This window comes from Pleurodeles waltl, chromosome 1_1, assembly GCF_031143425.1.
Source record: "Pleurodeles waltl isolate 20211129_DDA chromosome 1_1, aPleWal1.hap1.20221129, whole genome shotgun sequence".
NCBI classification, from domain to species: Eukaryota; Metazoa; Chordata; class Amphibia; order Caudata; family Salamandridae; genus Pleurodeles; species Pleurodeles waltl.
The window spans coordinates 200,763,429-200,778,910 of NC_090436.1; the positions used below are offsets into that span (position 1 = coordinate 200,763,429).

Genomic DNA, 15,482 nt, shown 5'->3' on the forward strand with positions numbered 1-15,482 from the left:
TCAGTGCTCGGTATATATGTGATATCAATCTACGCCCTCCTGCCAATGAGGGAAGTGATAGCAATATTGTAAGAGTTATGGCACCTCTGGAAAGCAGGGCCATATCTCCCGTTCATTGCAGATTTTTCTCATATTGTAAGTATTGTCCTGTGTCTAACGCAAAGGATTCAGTTGTGTCTTCTTGAGTGATAAATTGGCCCCCACTATAAAAATTCCCAAGTACCTCACCCCAAGTACACGTCACCACATCCCAAGTACGTCACCACAGAGTATGCACAAAGTGGAGCTGTCACTCTATCTCAGGCGTAGATTGGAGTCAGGCTGCAAAGCACTAGTTATACGTACAGAGAAATGCCCACTTTCTAAAAGTGGCATTTCTAAAATAGTAATGTAAAATCAGGATCTCTAACCACCATTCCAAACATACCAAACATGCCGACAATACTCCCTACAGATTCAGAAATTACCACTTAGACATATATCAGGGAATTCTCAATGCAAACCTATAGGAGGAACAGCACTCACAGCATTGAGAATTAAATAGGCTGTTATTCACTACTAGGACACGTAACACATAAAAACATATGTCCTACCTTTTACACACACACCACCCTTCCCATAGGGCTATCGAGGGCCTACCTTAGACATAACGTAGGTGTAGTAAAAAGGGAGTTTAGGCCTTGGCAAGTAGTTTGACTTGCCAAGTCAGTGTGACAGTAAACTACGCACGTAGGTGTTGCAGTGGCAGGCCTGAGAGAAGTTTGAAAGGCTACTTCTGTGGGTGGCTCAATCTGTGCAGCAGGCCCTCTAGCAGCATTTAATTTTACAGGCCCTGGGTATATGGTATACAACTTTACAAGGGACCTACAGGTAAATGAAATAAGCCAAATAGGTGCAAGTCAATTATATCAAGTTTTAGGGGAGCGAGCACATGCACTTTAGCACTGATTAGCAGTGGAAATGTGCCCAGAGTGCTAAAGCCAACAAGAAGTGGGTCCGAAAATGAGGAGAAGTAAGGCAAAAAGTTTGGGGATAACGCTGCAGAAAGGGCCATTTCCAGCACCAACCGTGATGCCCCTGGCCCTCAGAGCATGACGTACTAACAAGGGTTCCATAGCTAACGCAAACAGGAGGGGTGACAAGGGGCAGCCTTGACGGGTGCCCCTATGTAGTTGGAATCTACTGGAGACCACTCTTTTGATGCGTACTATAGCTCCTGGATCCTTATGTAGTAGTAAAATCCAGGATATGTATTGTAGGCCGAGTGCCACCTTAACTGGAACATGCCAGAGGAATTCCCAGTCTATAGAGTTGATGTCTGTTCGACGTCTAAAAATGCTAGGGCACAGTCGCTATCTTCCAGGTGTGTGGCATGGCATATATGTGACAGTCACCTAAGGTTCTACATGGTACTTCTCTGAAGGTATAAAGCCACATTGGTCAGTAAGTATTAATGCTGGAAGATATGGTAGCAACTATGCTGCTAATATACCGCTGAGGATTTTTACGTCTACGTTAAAAGCAAAATTGGTGTACAGGAGGAGGTGTCTAGCAGGTCCTTCCTTGGCTTGGGTATTAGTACTATAAGGGCCTCACACATGGTGTTGGGTAGATGTCCCTTCTGAAGGGCCCCCTGATATACTTCCAGTAGTTTCTCTAAAACAAGTCTGTATTTTTAATAGAATTCTCGGGCAATGGGTTCATCTACAGATGCCCAGTTGTGTGCAGCCAAGCGTGGGAGGTCTATTCTAGCCGAAGCGGTAACTCCATGATCACTTGTGTCTACTTCACACGCCATATATATCGCACAAAGGTGGGCACTGAAGGTGTCGTTAATGGATAGCTGGGAATTGACTAAGACACCTTTATTGTCCTGAAGCACCATCACCAGATCACTTCCTTCATGTTGTGTAATCAGGTGGACCAGCATCACTCCTATTTTATCTCCCTTCACATGTAACCTCTGGCAATGTGCTATATATAAGTGTTTCTTAAGCCTGTGCCAGTCGTCTAACAGGTATTTACATGTTTGTCTCCATTCTGTAACTTTGGACGGCTGGGTAGGGAGATCCCTTTCCAGTTCGCCCAGACGTGACTCACAGCGGCCCAGGTCTTGCTTCACCTGTTTCCGGACACCATACGAAGTCTTAAGGCACACACCTCTAAGGACTACCTTCACTGCCTCCCAGTCAAGGGCTCTGCATTTAAAAGTAGGACTTATAGAAATGTAATGTAAAACAGGTCCTTACAGTGAAAATGCCCCTAAAGCTATTTTCACTGGAGCAAAGCTGACTGTTGCATATGAAAACACTGGAATGCAACATTATATATTTAATAATGCTATCTTTGGCTAGGAAACACTTCAAGATTTCATTCTTGGACTCTTTGTAATATTTATTAATATCTCAATTAAATTGTGAAGTTGGATTTTTAATAAATATTAATGGAAAAAGTAGTTTGCATTAGCCGTCAGCTACAGCCCTCTGAGCACACAACCTTGAATAAGGTGTGAAAACTGCCCCCACAGGGAAGGGGGATCCAGGATTGGGTGTAGGGAGTGTTTGCTATTCATCTGGCAGGATGACCATTTGGGCAGTATCCAGGAAGTTAATTATCTTGGAGGGGCCTCCCCTGTCACAGGTAAATGTCAGATGACACTTGCGCAGGTTGCTTCTTTGCTCCCCTAATCAGGCAGGCTCCAATCCCAGTGGAGATGGCACTGACCCCAAAACTGGTTTGAAGTGACCACAGATGAGGGGTTACTCATTCCCCTGCCCATACCTCTGGGGTGGGCACACTGGATCTGCACAAGGGGAGAAGGGTTTTACCATCTTCGAATTAGGTAGAGAGGGGCACCATGGGATTGATTACAGTTTGGGACACAGCAAATGATACAAAAGTAGGTAGGGTAACTCAAGAGAACTTTTACCCATTGGTGAGGGAGGAGCCAGGTGGCAGCCATATCCACAAGCTGGTGCAGGGATAAATGTGGCATCCCCAGTTACCTTGTGAGAACACTTCTGGAAATGAGAAAGACCTAAAGAGTACTCAACCTGCTAAGACCCGGGAAGAGTCCTGAAGAACTGGACCTGCTCTCTCCTGGACCCAGGACATAGAAGTGGATTCCAGCAAGGCTCATGTTCAAGCCACAGGGACACAGTAGGCTACAGGAGGCTTTTCCTGCAACTGCACAGCAGATCAGTGCCAACAGGCCCTGCCCTGAACCCTGCTGTTGCTTCTGCAGAGTGAGTACTGACCCTCCAGTACTGTTCCAGAAGTCTTGGAACTCTGAGCAGTGCCAGGCTGGACTTGTCCTACCATCCCTGACGACTTCCGAAGGGCCATGAAAAACCTATCAAAGCGACCCAAGAGGAGTGTGTTGCTGATAAAGGGCTAGAGATTCAGGTTTCTCCGACTCCGAGCTTTTCCACAGCAGCATATAGGATTTAGTGGGATCTTGCAGAGAAGGTATGTGGCTTCGTGGAACATTCTTTATCTACAGACTGCAACCTTGCCCCATCAGAAGATTTTCAGAGACTAAGGGCCTGATTTAAATCTTGGGGGTCTTACTCACCCACCACGGTAGCGGAACCAAAGACGGTGTTCCGTCCGCCATATTTAGAAGCATTGTGGCTAAGCTGCCAACCACCACGACCGTGTGCTTTTCCTAGTCGTCAAGCTGCAGACTGTATTTAGATATTACAGTCCTACAGACAGTGTGGTGCCGGCAGACTGCTGACGGAGGGAGGTCATCGCTGGACCCAATCGACATCGGACAATGGCAGTGACTATAGAATAGATGTAAGTCTCACACCCACACACTGTATCTGGGCGATATGTGCCCTCCCCGGGATCACATGCTGAAACACACACACTGAAGTACATTCAACACACTATTGGCACTGCACCTACACATGACACAACCACAACAACACACTTATCTACACACACAAGTAGAACTACACACATCACGACAACCACCGCCACACAACAACACTCACCTGAATGTTGGATGCAGCAACGCAACATACACAACAACATCAGAGCCATATGCAAGTGGTACACATACTGTCACAACCACATCACCCACTCCAGCTTGCTCCACCTCAACCAGCTAATCGCATTGCACACACAAATACCTGTACTGACTCACATACACAACTGGAAGCACAACATGACAGGTAAAGAGCCACATGCAAAGTGCACACAAGGACACAGCTGACAAGTGTGATTGTGTCATCATAGTAGTGCCAGCATTCATTTGGCAATGAATAATGGCACCAAAATGACAGCTGTGTATGTTTACCATATGTGTGATGTACCAGTGTGCCCTCACCCATGTCTGACCCAATTGTGTCCCCGACATATGCATGTCACAGTAATTTTAAAAAATCCCAAGCTCATGTGTGCTGCCCACACAACGTGGTTGCGGGTTCCCTACCGTGGAGTCTGTGACAACAGGGTTATGTTTTCTCTGTGGCCCAGTGGCAGCAGTGACTGAAGGTGTCTTCCAATTGTGTCTGGTTGAAAAAAAATGGAATCAGGGAAAAAGGAAGTTTTCACCCCTTTTCCACCTCAATCCGTCAACTCAGATGTGGAGGTCCGAATGCCACACTTTGCTTGGCGGTAGAGGTGTCTGGAGTCCTGCCGTCAGCAACTATTTCCTATGGTACAGTTGGCACAGATGGGAAAGCTTGGCGGAGTCGGCGGGACTCAGGGTGGCTATCGCCTATGGGACTACCAACATCTAAATCTGGCAGGCCGACTGCCACGACAGCGGGCGGGATTTCAGTCGGAAAACCAAGGGCATGACCGTTGTCGCTAAGATCTAAATCAGGCTCTGTTGTGATGGTAAAATCTCTGACAGGGTCAAACCTGATTCCTGAATCCAACCCTCGCTCCATCTAAGTCTGCCTCAAATTGCACCTAGATCATGGTCTTCTGCAACCAATTGATCCAGTTGGTGCTTAATGCTTTCAGCACTATTTTCTTTTTTATTTAAACATTCATATCTATGGTTCCCTTACAGCATTTTCGTTGATTTGGTGTCATTTTCTTTATTAAAATCTTCTCTATTTTTGTAAACTGGTTTGGGATTTTTATTGTGTTGCGTTTTTACTTTATTGTTGTTTTGGTACCCCATAAATACTTTACACACTGCCTCCAAGTTAAGCTTGTCTGCTCTGTGCTATAGCCATCAGGTGACTGAGCTGAGATTTATATAGTGACTTTAGTGGTTCACCCTGACAAGCACTGTGTTTGTTACATAAGGTGGGTAGCTATCCCTCATAACTAACAACCCAATTTTCTACACATACCATTAGAACAGAGTCATACCAGCTGTTACCATATACAATTACTGTCAGGAATAAGTCATCTGATATTCCGAATACTTTTAGTACAGAAAAAAGGCCTATCCACTGTGATAGAATACATGAGCAAAATAACAAGCAGGGCTGACTGGACCCTGAAACTGCTGGGGACATCAGTAAGTAGGTAACCGAGTGAGTGACTGCTTATGTGAGTGGAAAGATGACCTGATAAAGCGCAGTAGGTTGAAAACAAAGAGTCCCAGACGAGGTGTGGGTGAGCGTGTCAGAGTGAGGACTCCAGGGGTGCCCTGATAGGCTCCAGAAGTTCGATAATGACTACTAAAAGCACCCATATGGTTCAAAGGCACACACACATGCTGCAATAAATTATATGACAGCCTAATAATCCTATGGGTCTCCCCGTATTAGAAGCATAGCAAACCCTGGCTCCCATCTAATTAGCATCAAGAGCTGTAACCTCTTTTCTTCTCCAAAATATATTTGACAGTACCTGGTGAAAGAACCTCTGCCATTTGCTCTGGGTTGGCTGTTGGTGTGGATCAAAGTACAAATTGCAGCGAGGGTAGACAACAGCCTTTAAGATGCCAACACACCCTGGACTCTCGCAGATCTTCTAAATGCTCCTTTGGATCAACGGTGTCAAGCAAAAACATAGCAAAGCACCCACATCCAGTCTGTCAAAATGTACCTCAATGTCCCTTAATGGTAGGCACACTCTGTCCATCCAAGAATTGATGTCATAGTGCTGTCTACTCCTGGGAGGTCGAGACCTGAATGCTGAAGATAAGCCTGGATTAAAGGTTACATATTAACACACATATCTGAGTGAATGCATTTAAGAATAGCGTGATTATACAGCACCAGCACCAATTATTCCCAAAAAATAGATTCAGGGAGCACCTAAAACACGTGTGAATACCGTTAATTATAATATTTAATTTTATTGCGGGTACAGAACAGTCTATATGTGACTTTGATTACATATATATCTCCATGATTAAATAAAATACATGATAATCCTCACAATGTCAGAATATAGTTAATGCATCCATATATATATATATATATATATATATATATATATATATATATATATATCACAGACACGTGAGATGTACAAAGTTACAACACAATTATACGTTAAAAATTTTGTTGCAAACATGTATTTCGTAGCTCCAATAGCCTCTTTGTCAAGGTTATTGACATTTCAGTGATATTCCATCTTTCTAAATGTATAAAACATACAATCACTCCATGATTATTATTCTGTCCTTTGAGTACTTGAGACAAATAAAGTGTCTCTTTCAAATGATTCTTTAGTCTTAAAATGAAAATGCTAATGGAATATTCATGTGTGAATTCAGAGGAATATTTTAAGTTTAATCTAGCAAATGATTCTTAATATGATGAATTTAGGTGAAGTGTTACTTAATAAGCCAAGTGGGGAGAGGCTCTACAAGGGCAAGAAACATACTAATAGAAGAGAAGACCTACAGGCTCATAAAGTCAGTGCTGAAGTGCCACTGTTGTAGTATAGCCTCATCCCACTCAGCTTAGTAAGTGAAAATGAGATGTCCCATGGTTTCCACATCCCCACTCACACAGCTCCAACTGTACAGGGACAGAGTGCGTGTCGCCATTTTCCCTAAACGCACTAGCGCACTCATGGTAATGAATGTCCACGTAATCCTGCTCCCGTGCAGCTCTGCCTGACTTTGATTTCCTGGTCTCCATCCTACCAATGTGACAGTGAATGCTAAGCTACCCTAATTCAGCCTGTAGACTCAGTCCTGATGAAACCTCGACATCTCTAGAACTCTCCATGGAACTGTAGAAGGCTATTGCTTTTTGACATGCTTTACTTTTGCTTCCGTTCATTATTTGCATGTTTGAATCATACAAGCGCTGTTCAGCATCCCCTTGCACTATATGAGCACCCATTTGGACAGTCAGTACATAATTGATCGTAATATAAAGATCTGCTCTTTTATCCTAGCTTAATGTATATTTGTGTGTCTATTATTTGTCATGTTATTTGACGTACTTGATTAATAACTTAAAACTACTGGCTGTGTGAGGTATAATTTATTTTAAACTCTCAAAATAATGAATAAATCAGAAATGAGCATGAAGGAGCCATTTGGTTTAATATCTTCACAAGCAGAACAGTGGTTGCATATGGTACAGAAATCAATGTAAACAACCATAGATTGTCATGTAATATTGGTTATTCACCAATGAATGGGCAATACAGACACAATGATTTATTAGGTTGTCACCCAGGTTTAAGGGGATACTGGGCAAGACATTTATCTAGTAAATTCACCGCACAACCTAGTTAGGTTTTCCTAGGCAAATTACATAACCAACATACATAAGGCTTAAATGGTTCATTTGAATTGCTTATATAAATCCCTGGATTAATTTGGTTTACATCAAAGTGGACAGCAGTATCTTACCATGTCGAAATGGTTCAATGAGTACATCTGACTTCTCACACAATTTCTTCATTACCGTCACTCCAGCAGGGCTCTTCAAATTTATGGCTATAGATCTTTTGCCACGGGCCAGGGTGTCAGGTTGCCCCATACTCTTCGTTTTATCAACTCTGATTACATGGGCCCCAAAATCAGCAAGAATCATTCCACAGTAAGGAGCGGGGGCTAGGCCAGCTAGTTCTAGGACACGTACTCCTTTCAAGGCCATTTTCTTCTTACCTAGAAAATAAAAATTGAAACATTTCACTATGGCATCAACTTGGAATGTCAGCAGAAAAAAAGCTGCTGCTTAAAGGGATCTCTACGCATTTCCCTCTATTATTAATTACTGCACAAATATTATAGTTTAAGTTTGGGTAATAAATAGGTTACAATATTTTCAGAATTAATTCCGATAGCACAAAACATTTTCAGGTTTATGTGACCATATCAGATTGACATGTACTGGCATTGCAAAGATAGGGTATATCGAGATAATCATCAGCATTCCCTTCTGGGTTTGGGTACATGAAAAGGCAAAAGGTACAGAGCAGTGCTTTGTGATATTTTTGTTAATAAGCCCAAAATCACACTGGGATGCTTCTCGGCTGCATCTTGCAGTGTAACTGATGTAGTGTTAAAATCCACCTTTGGTACACCATGCAGTAGGGATTTCTAACGGCTCAATCAATATCCAGGGGATAAGACCTTGTTAGAGAGTAAACATTATTAATACAAATGAATCACTAAAATAATGTGAAATAACGTGTATTTAAAGGGCTAACTGAAAAAACGTGTGTTAGAAAAACAAACATGCAGCTTTAAAAAGTGACTGATATGGTGTTCACCATAACATAATGCAATGTAAAATAATAAATGTCTTTGAAAATGTATTTTGGTTAATCATAAATTTAAATGTACTGGCAAAAGATGATTATTAATATCTAATACAAAACTAATGGTTTGAAATTACTAGAAATGTTTTATTCTTCATGTTTAGCATTAGTTAAAAGGCCCACGTTTAAGCATTTTCTAGAAGCCCGATGTTCAAATGTTGCTGATTTCATTGAAATGTTTCGCAAGCAGTTTATTAAACATCCTGTGTGGCTTGCACAGTGGAAATTTCTGTCCTGCTTTTACTGCTCATGTTGTACTTCCTCCAGGTAAAAATTGTAAGTTTTAACAATGGGCTTCAGTGCTAAATGTCATGTTCCATGTTGCATTTTAAAATTGCATTGAATCGCACAGAAGCTTTCGACCACAGAGGAGCGTAAGAAGAATGAAAAGAGATGCATCTGGAGCCCAGATGAAAGTTTATTGGCTGTGCACTAAACTACCTCATAGTCCTGTCCAGTAGCGGCTTGGCTAGTAACTTTTTGAGACTTAAATTTGGCAAACTTTAGGTAAAGAGATTCAGATTCATTTTAGTTCCATTCGGAGTCAGTTTAGTTTTTCTTTCAGCTCCATGCAGTTCAGCTCTTTGCAATTTGCTCTTGTCTAACAGTTCAGATACATTAGGCTCCCTTATTACTGAACTGTTGCCCCATTCATGTTCCTGTTGCCTGGTGCTGCCTGAAGAGCTGCAGTTCCTGCGCTCTGCTGAGGAATAATCTGCACGTTGCTGTTTCATTTAGGAGAGGTATAACCAATGTGCATTTATTTTTCCTTTGCAGGTTTTTTCTTTTAGAAATCCAACTGAATGTCTTTGGTTAGGCGCCATACTAAGATGTTTTCCAAATACATTTTTGTATTGTTTTTATTTTTGCATGAAGCCCACACATGCTTTTCAAATTATTAGAGTAATAGGTAGGGATGCCTCACCTATTTGATTTTAAATGTTTATTAATTGATTATGATTAATTCAACCACACAAACTAAATGTATGCTGTTTCTATTATTCACTTAATGTTGTTATTCTGTATTGTTCTTTTGGAGTGTTTAATGATAAATGCATTAGCAAGATTGAGATGTTTTAGATTTTTTGGACAATCTGTGTTGTTTCTGTACTTTTATCATTTGGTTTTGCGCATGATCTATGTGACTTTAGCATTGTCAATTTAAGGGCAATAAATGTTTAAACTGTACTAAACTGGTGTGGTGATTCATGGCCACGTAGGTCATGGTGTGTTTAAATTACTGTCTCATTATTACATGTTTTGTTAGTGTTTGATGGCTATTGGTTCTCATTTTTTGATTGGATGATTTCTTGCTCCTGTCGGAGTCAAAATATTTGAGTCGACCTCTGAGGGTAGTAGATGTCACTGCTCTTTTACTTGTCACCTTATCATAATAATACAAAATAATATAAGGTCACGCGCCCACAATCTCTCTGAGGCAGGTAGGTGGACACATGAAGAATTTCTGATATGGTACCAATGCTCCCAAATCTGTAAATTAGAACTGTTTTGTATATTCTGTTAAGTACTCAGAAATGTGCCCGATTGGTAACAATAGCTTAAATTTGTATTTGAAAAACACAGTACTGGTTCAAGCTGTTTAAATAACAAACAGAAACTAAGTGTAAAATGGAAAAGAGTTGGGAAACAAAAATAACAAATACAATGAGATGCACAGAAGAAAGGGGCGAAGCAGGTTGTAAAAGGGGAGTGGCAAGTAGTGCTAGAACAAAAGTGGATGAAGTGCATATAACAGAGGAAGTGCAGACAATATAATAAAAGTGAGAAATCGAATGGATGATAAAGGTGAGTTGGAGCTCGATGCACCCTCTCCTATAATACCAAAAACTTTGTACCACTTAAAATAAGTAAAACAATTCTATTTTTTAAGTGCATATTTATGTTTTTTGGTACACAAAAAGCACACTAGAGTGCTCCATGATGTACATTGCACCTGAGTTCCTGTTCAGTAGTAGCTCGATGGTTGTATTAGCACTTCTGAAAAAATAAAAAGCATAATAAAAAGAGTTTACGCTGCACATCTACAGTCAGGTGGCGGTCAACCCAAGTAAATTGCTCCTTGCTCATTTAGATGCTTTGGTGACCTTCATCTTGTTCTCATCGGGTTCATCAACATCAACTTGACACCAATATGAAGAAGTACATAAAATAGCACATGTTCACCCATTGTCAATCGGGGGTACTACACAAATCTCTCAAGAAATGCCATAAAATCAGAGGTTAACCATACAATCACATCATAGACTCATATGCAACCATGCATGTACTTCTCATTGTTGGAAGGCCGATGTTACTTGATATCTGATCTCATGCTCTTTTTTAGATCCAACACAAGGACACCAAGTATTGTGCTTCTCATTTTTTTCTCAATGTAAGAGAAAGGAAGAAACAAACTTTTTAACCAACTGTAATGTAAAGTACATGTTTTACATCGCATAATGGTACTGGTCACTTTATGAAAGACCGCAGATGTGGTAGGTAATGTTGGAACACTTTTACATAGAAAATATTGCTACACGTTTGTATGAGACTACTGAGAATGTCAATACCTCCATGCACCACAACACTGGAGACTCTACAGTGAAACTGCCAATACATCTAATTTGGCAAGTACAAGGATGAGTATACCAACTGAGACCTAATAATAAAACTAAACCTAAAACCTAACATTGTTCTAACCCTAAATCGCTAACCAACCCTATTCCTAAGACTAACCAAAAGCTTGCCACTTGCCTCATTTTTCATTAAGCCCAATCCAAGAGTTTTGTACAAATGTAACAGAGTGCAACTGGTTCCCACACACCTAATGGGAGTATTGGGAAAGTGGGCAGCATGCCCTGCGCCCCCAGGAGCTTTGGTCGAGTGGCGGGGTACAGGGACATAGGAAAGGGGTACTGGTCAGTGCAGCCCGGGGGGGAGCCTAGGGGCACAAGGACAGGTACATGCGTTCACCTGACGCCATTTTGTTGTTATCAGTGACACATATCGGTTGGCAAAAACACATATTGATGTTTCTTCAGTTATTCTAGTGCGGGCGGTAGTCATAGCAGGTGAATTAAATAAAAAAGCATTACAGGCTCTCTTGACCTTAGAGGAAGCAGGCAGGGCTGATTTATTTGCCCTGCTGGGGACCAAAAAGAAGCATGAGGGTGCTAGACTCGAGCTTGGATCCAATCACGGAGGACTGCGGAGTCAGAGTGCTTCATGCAGCCTTGGAGCCTGGGCCCGCTGTTGTGGGCTTTGCCCGCGGGGCCCGGTAAGTGCAAGAGCAGGCGAGGGACTTTGGTTGGGCCATATCGCCGGCGGAACGGAGGAGTGGCAGACAGCAGCCTCACCTTTGCGGTATAGTCATCAGGAAGGTGTTCACGAGAGTGCGGGTTTGCGCTCTAGCCAGCAGTTTGCAGGGTAGCAAAGTGCAGGGGCAGGGCACATAGTCTAAAAGACGGAAAAAGTCGGAAGGGTCTACGGCAACCAGTCAGCCCCGATCATAAAACAGACCTTGTGTCTTTGCAACCAGCTCAGTGACAACGGTGGACCAATCACAGCGGACCCAAGGATGGGGCTTGGTAGTCACATTGCAGGATCAGGATTCATGCCAAAGACTTTATGAGGCGCAATGTGGAGATGGTAGTGTGGGAGATGGTGAGGTGCCTGGTACGAGTAGGGAAGTGGGACTGTCAGAAGGTGAGTATGAGTTGGTTTAGAATTATGCCGATGAGGAGGTTGAGGAAGGGGAGAATGTGGATGCCACAACGCTGGAACAGGAATGGTGGAAAGACCCTGTTCATTTGCGTCATGGGCGAGGCGATATTAACCGAATCGTGAGTTTTGGTGTCTTACAGGCAGCAGCGGCGTGTTCCAGCAAACCAACAGCAGTGTCAATTCAGACAGAGGCGAAGTTGCCATCAGGACAGACGGCTTTAGGGCAAGCCCTGACCTTGAGGCCAGGTAAGAAACTTTGTGAAGGTGCCGATCAAGGGGGATTTGGGGTGGAGGTGCAGTCTATTAGGGTGGAGGCAATAAACATGACAGGCACAGGGCTTAGTCTGTCCCAGGGTAAGTGTGTCCAAGATCAAGGTATCAGTACAGACGTTCAGGCTACAGGGGGAGACAAAAGAGCGCATATGGAAAGGGGAGTACATAGAGGTTTTCAAACTTCTGCACAGGGATTTAGGACAAAGGAAGGCTCTAAGGAGGAGTAACGCGAGTTGTTCCATCATCAGAAAGTGCCTGTCAATATAGAAAACTGGACAGCGGCATTTTTGATTTATGCAAGTGTGTATTTGCTAAAAATTCCCTCACCGCTGGGTGGCTTTGTTCAAGTACACTGACATAGTGAAGAAGGAGCAAATCACTTTTGGTGGTAGGGCTTGGATGAGATACGATGAGAAGTTTAGGGCTAGGTAATCAGAAGATGAAAAAAGGTTTGGGGGCGATTGGACAATACATTTTTCCCACAAACAATGACACTGGAAAGACCAGCTCCCTCCATGTATATGGCTAGTGAGTGGCCTGTGATATACAAGCCATTTCAGAGGCCTCCCACCCGGTTATGGGTGAGTGCAACATGTCGGGCGAAGCAATACCAGTACTTGTCATAGAACAGTGTGCAGTGCTTGTAGAAATATTGCAAATATCAGCACTAGTGCTCAAAGTGTGGGGGGAAGCATATGGCCATCCAGTGTGGGCCTCAAGGGAACAGTCTTGGACAGCAAAGTGGGGCGAGGGTCAGTGGCAGGGGCAGAGGGTGACAGAAACCTTTGGGAAAAGGCACATTCGCCAGTTAAGACGGACAGGCTTAGGCAATGGATGACATAGTTGGGTACTCAAAGGGAGAAGAAATTGTTGAATGGTTTTGAGCATGGTTTTAGGTTGCGTTATGAAGGGGAGAAGGAAAGAAGGTGGGCAGGGAAATTTGAAGCCCGTCAAGGGCCCTGAAGACTTGGTTTGGAGAAAACCTTTGAAGGAAGTAGGTGAAGGGCGCAAGGAAGGACCATTTGAGGATTGGCCTTTAGAAAATTTGAGTGTGTAGCCAAATGGTGCTATCCCTAAGAAATAACCCGAGATTACCATTTGAGTCAACATCTGTCCTGGCCGGAAGGCATGTCAGTCAATGATTTCATTCTGGAAACGTACAGTAAACTTCAATATGCTTCTATGGATATGGCCATAACATTGGTTAATAGATTGGGAAGGGGTCACTAATGGGAAAATGTGATGTCAAATCAGCCTTTCACTTTCTTCCCATTCACCACTCCAATTCTGAGTTGTTAGACATGCAGTTTGCAGGTTTTTTCTTTGTGGACAGAGCATTGCCAATGGGTTGTTCCATTTCTTGTTTGCTGTTTGAGGTTTTCAGTTTCTTCTTATAGAGGCTGTTTAATTATTTCTCTGGGGAAGGACATAATGACTCATTAGCTGGATGATTTGTTTTTGGTGGTTCACCCGAGTTGGAGGAATGTGCAAACGCTTTACAGTTGTTTCAAGATCTGATGAGAGACGTAGGTTTCCCAAGGCACCGGAGAAGATGGTTGGTCCGATTGAAGTGATAAGCTTTTTGGGAACTGAGTTGGACTCCAGGCGCATGCAGGTGAGGCATCCTGAGTATAAAAAATAGAAGTTGCTGGATTTGTTGGACAGGATGATAAAGCGCAGGTGAAAGACATTCAGGTACTGCTGGATTACTTCAAGGCAGTGCGCCATGGTAGGGCATTTTGTAGCCAATTGGAGTTAGCCGTATCTGGAACATTCTTGCCACATCACAGAGTGCGCTTGAAAGCGAGGATGAAGGACATTTTGAAGGTGAGGTGATTTTTTTGAGTGATTGCAACAGCATTCCAATGGCTGGGTTGAGCGAGCAGGTGGGATGGTCTCTAGAGCTTTTTTTCAGGCACAGCTAGGGGGCTTGGATTTGGCATATTTTGGCAAGCGAGGTGGTGTGCAGATTAGTGGCCAGAGGGGCTGTAAGAGTTGGGGTCGGAGCATAGCCTTTGTGAAACTCTTTGGTGGTCGCAGTTAGTTTGTTGGGGCTCTTTCTTGCCAGTCAGTTATTTTTATACACGGATAATTTGGCTGTGGTGAATATTGTCAACAAGCAATCTGCAAGAGACCCAAGAATTTGGCAGTTGTTGAGGATTTTTATTTTGGAATGCCTGAAATCAAATGTGACTTATAGAGCAAGGAACATTGCAGGAGTGGACAATGAAATTGCCAATGCTCTTTATCATTCTCAGTGGTGGAGGTTCTGTGGGCTTGCACCATGGGCAAAAGAGAGAAAGACAGAGATGCGGGGTCAATTGTGGTTGATGGGCAAGAGCCTGTGATCCATCTTATCCTCAGCTCCCTGTCAGAGTCAATGTGGCGGATGTAAAGGCTCGCATCTGAGGAGGTTTTGCAGTCAGGAGGTAAGAAGGAGTAGCTATGAGGGCGTAGTTCAAGAAGGAATAAGGTGGTAAAATACATTATGCTCTTGAGTGAGAGGGGTTTGTCAGAGGTCACCATAGCAGGTACATTAGCAGGGCTAGCCTTTGTAGTAAGTTGCTATGGGGTTATGAACCATCCACGGGGGAAATGGGACAGAGGATTTTGGAAGGATGTGCAAGGGAGTGGGGTGTGTCTAAACATTCCAGCCAGTGTCATTGCACACTGTATACCTCTATCTAGGTCTCCCAAGTTTATTAGGACATCATTTTCTCCATATAGCAAGATTTCATGCGTCATCCTAGCATCTCTGATTCTTACTGTATTAATGTCAG

The 15,482-nt window shown here is 42.9% G+C and overlaps 1 protein-coding gene across 2 annotated transcripts in view; it reads right to left on the minus strand.

The window, feature by feature from the left end:
* Window positions 1–15,482, minus strand: part of AMACR (alpha-methylacyl-CoA racemase) — a 298,837-nt gene that overhangs the window by 263,619 nt on the left and 19,736 nt on the right. For both annotated transcript variants that reach the window (XM_069220588.1, XM_069220597.1), the window contains exon 2: window positions 7,793–8,050. In XM_069220588.1, coding sequence (XP_069076689.1) covers window positions 7,793–8,039 — 247 coding nt within the window. In that variant the 5' untranslated portion in view covers window positions 8,040–8,050. The remainder of the gene's footprint in view (window positions 1–7,792; window positions 8,051–15,482) is intronic.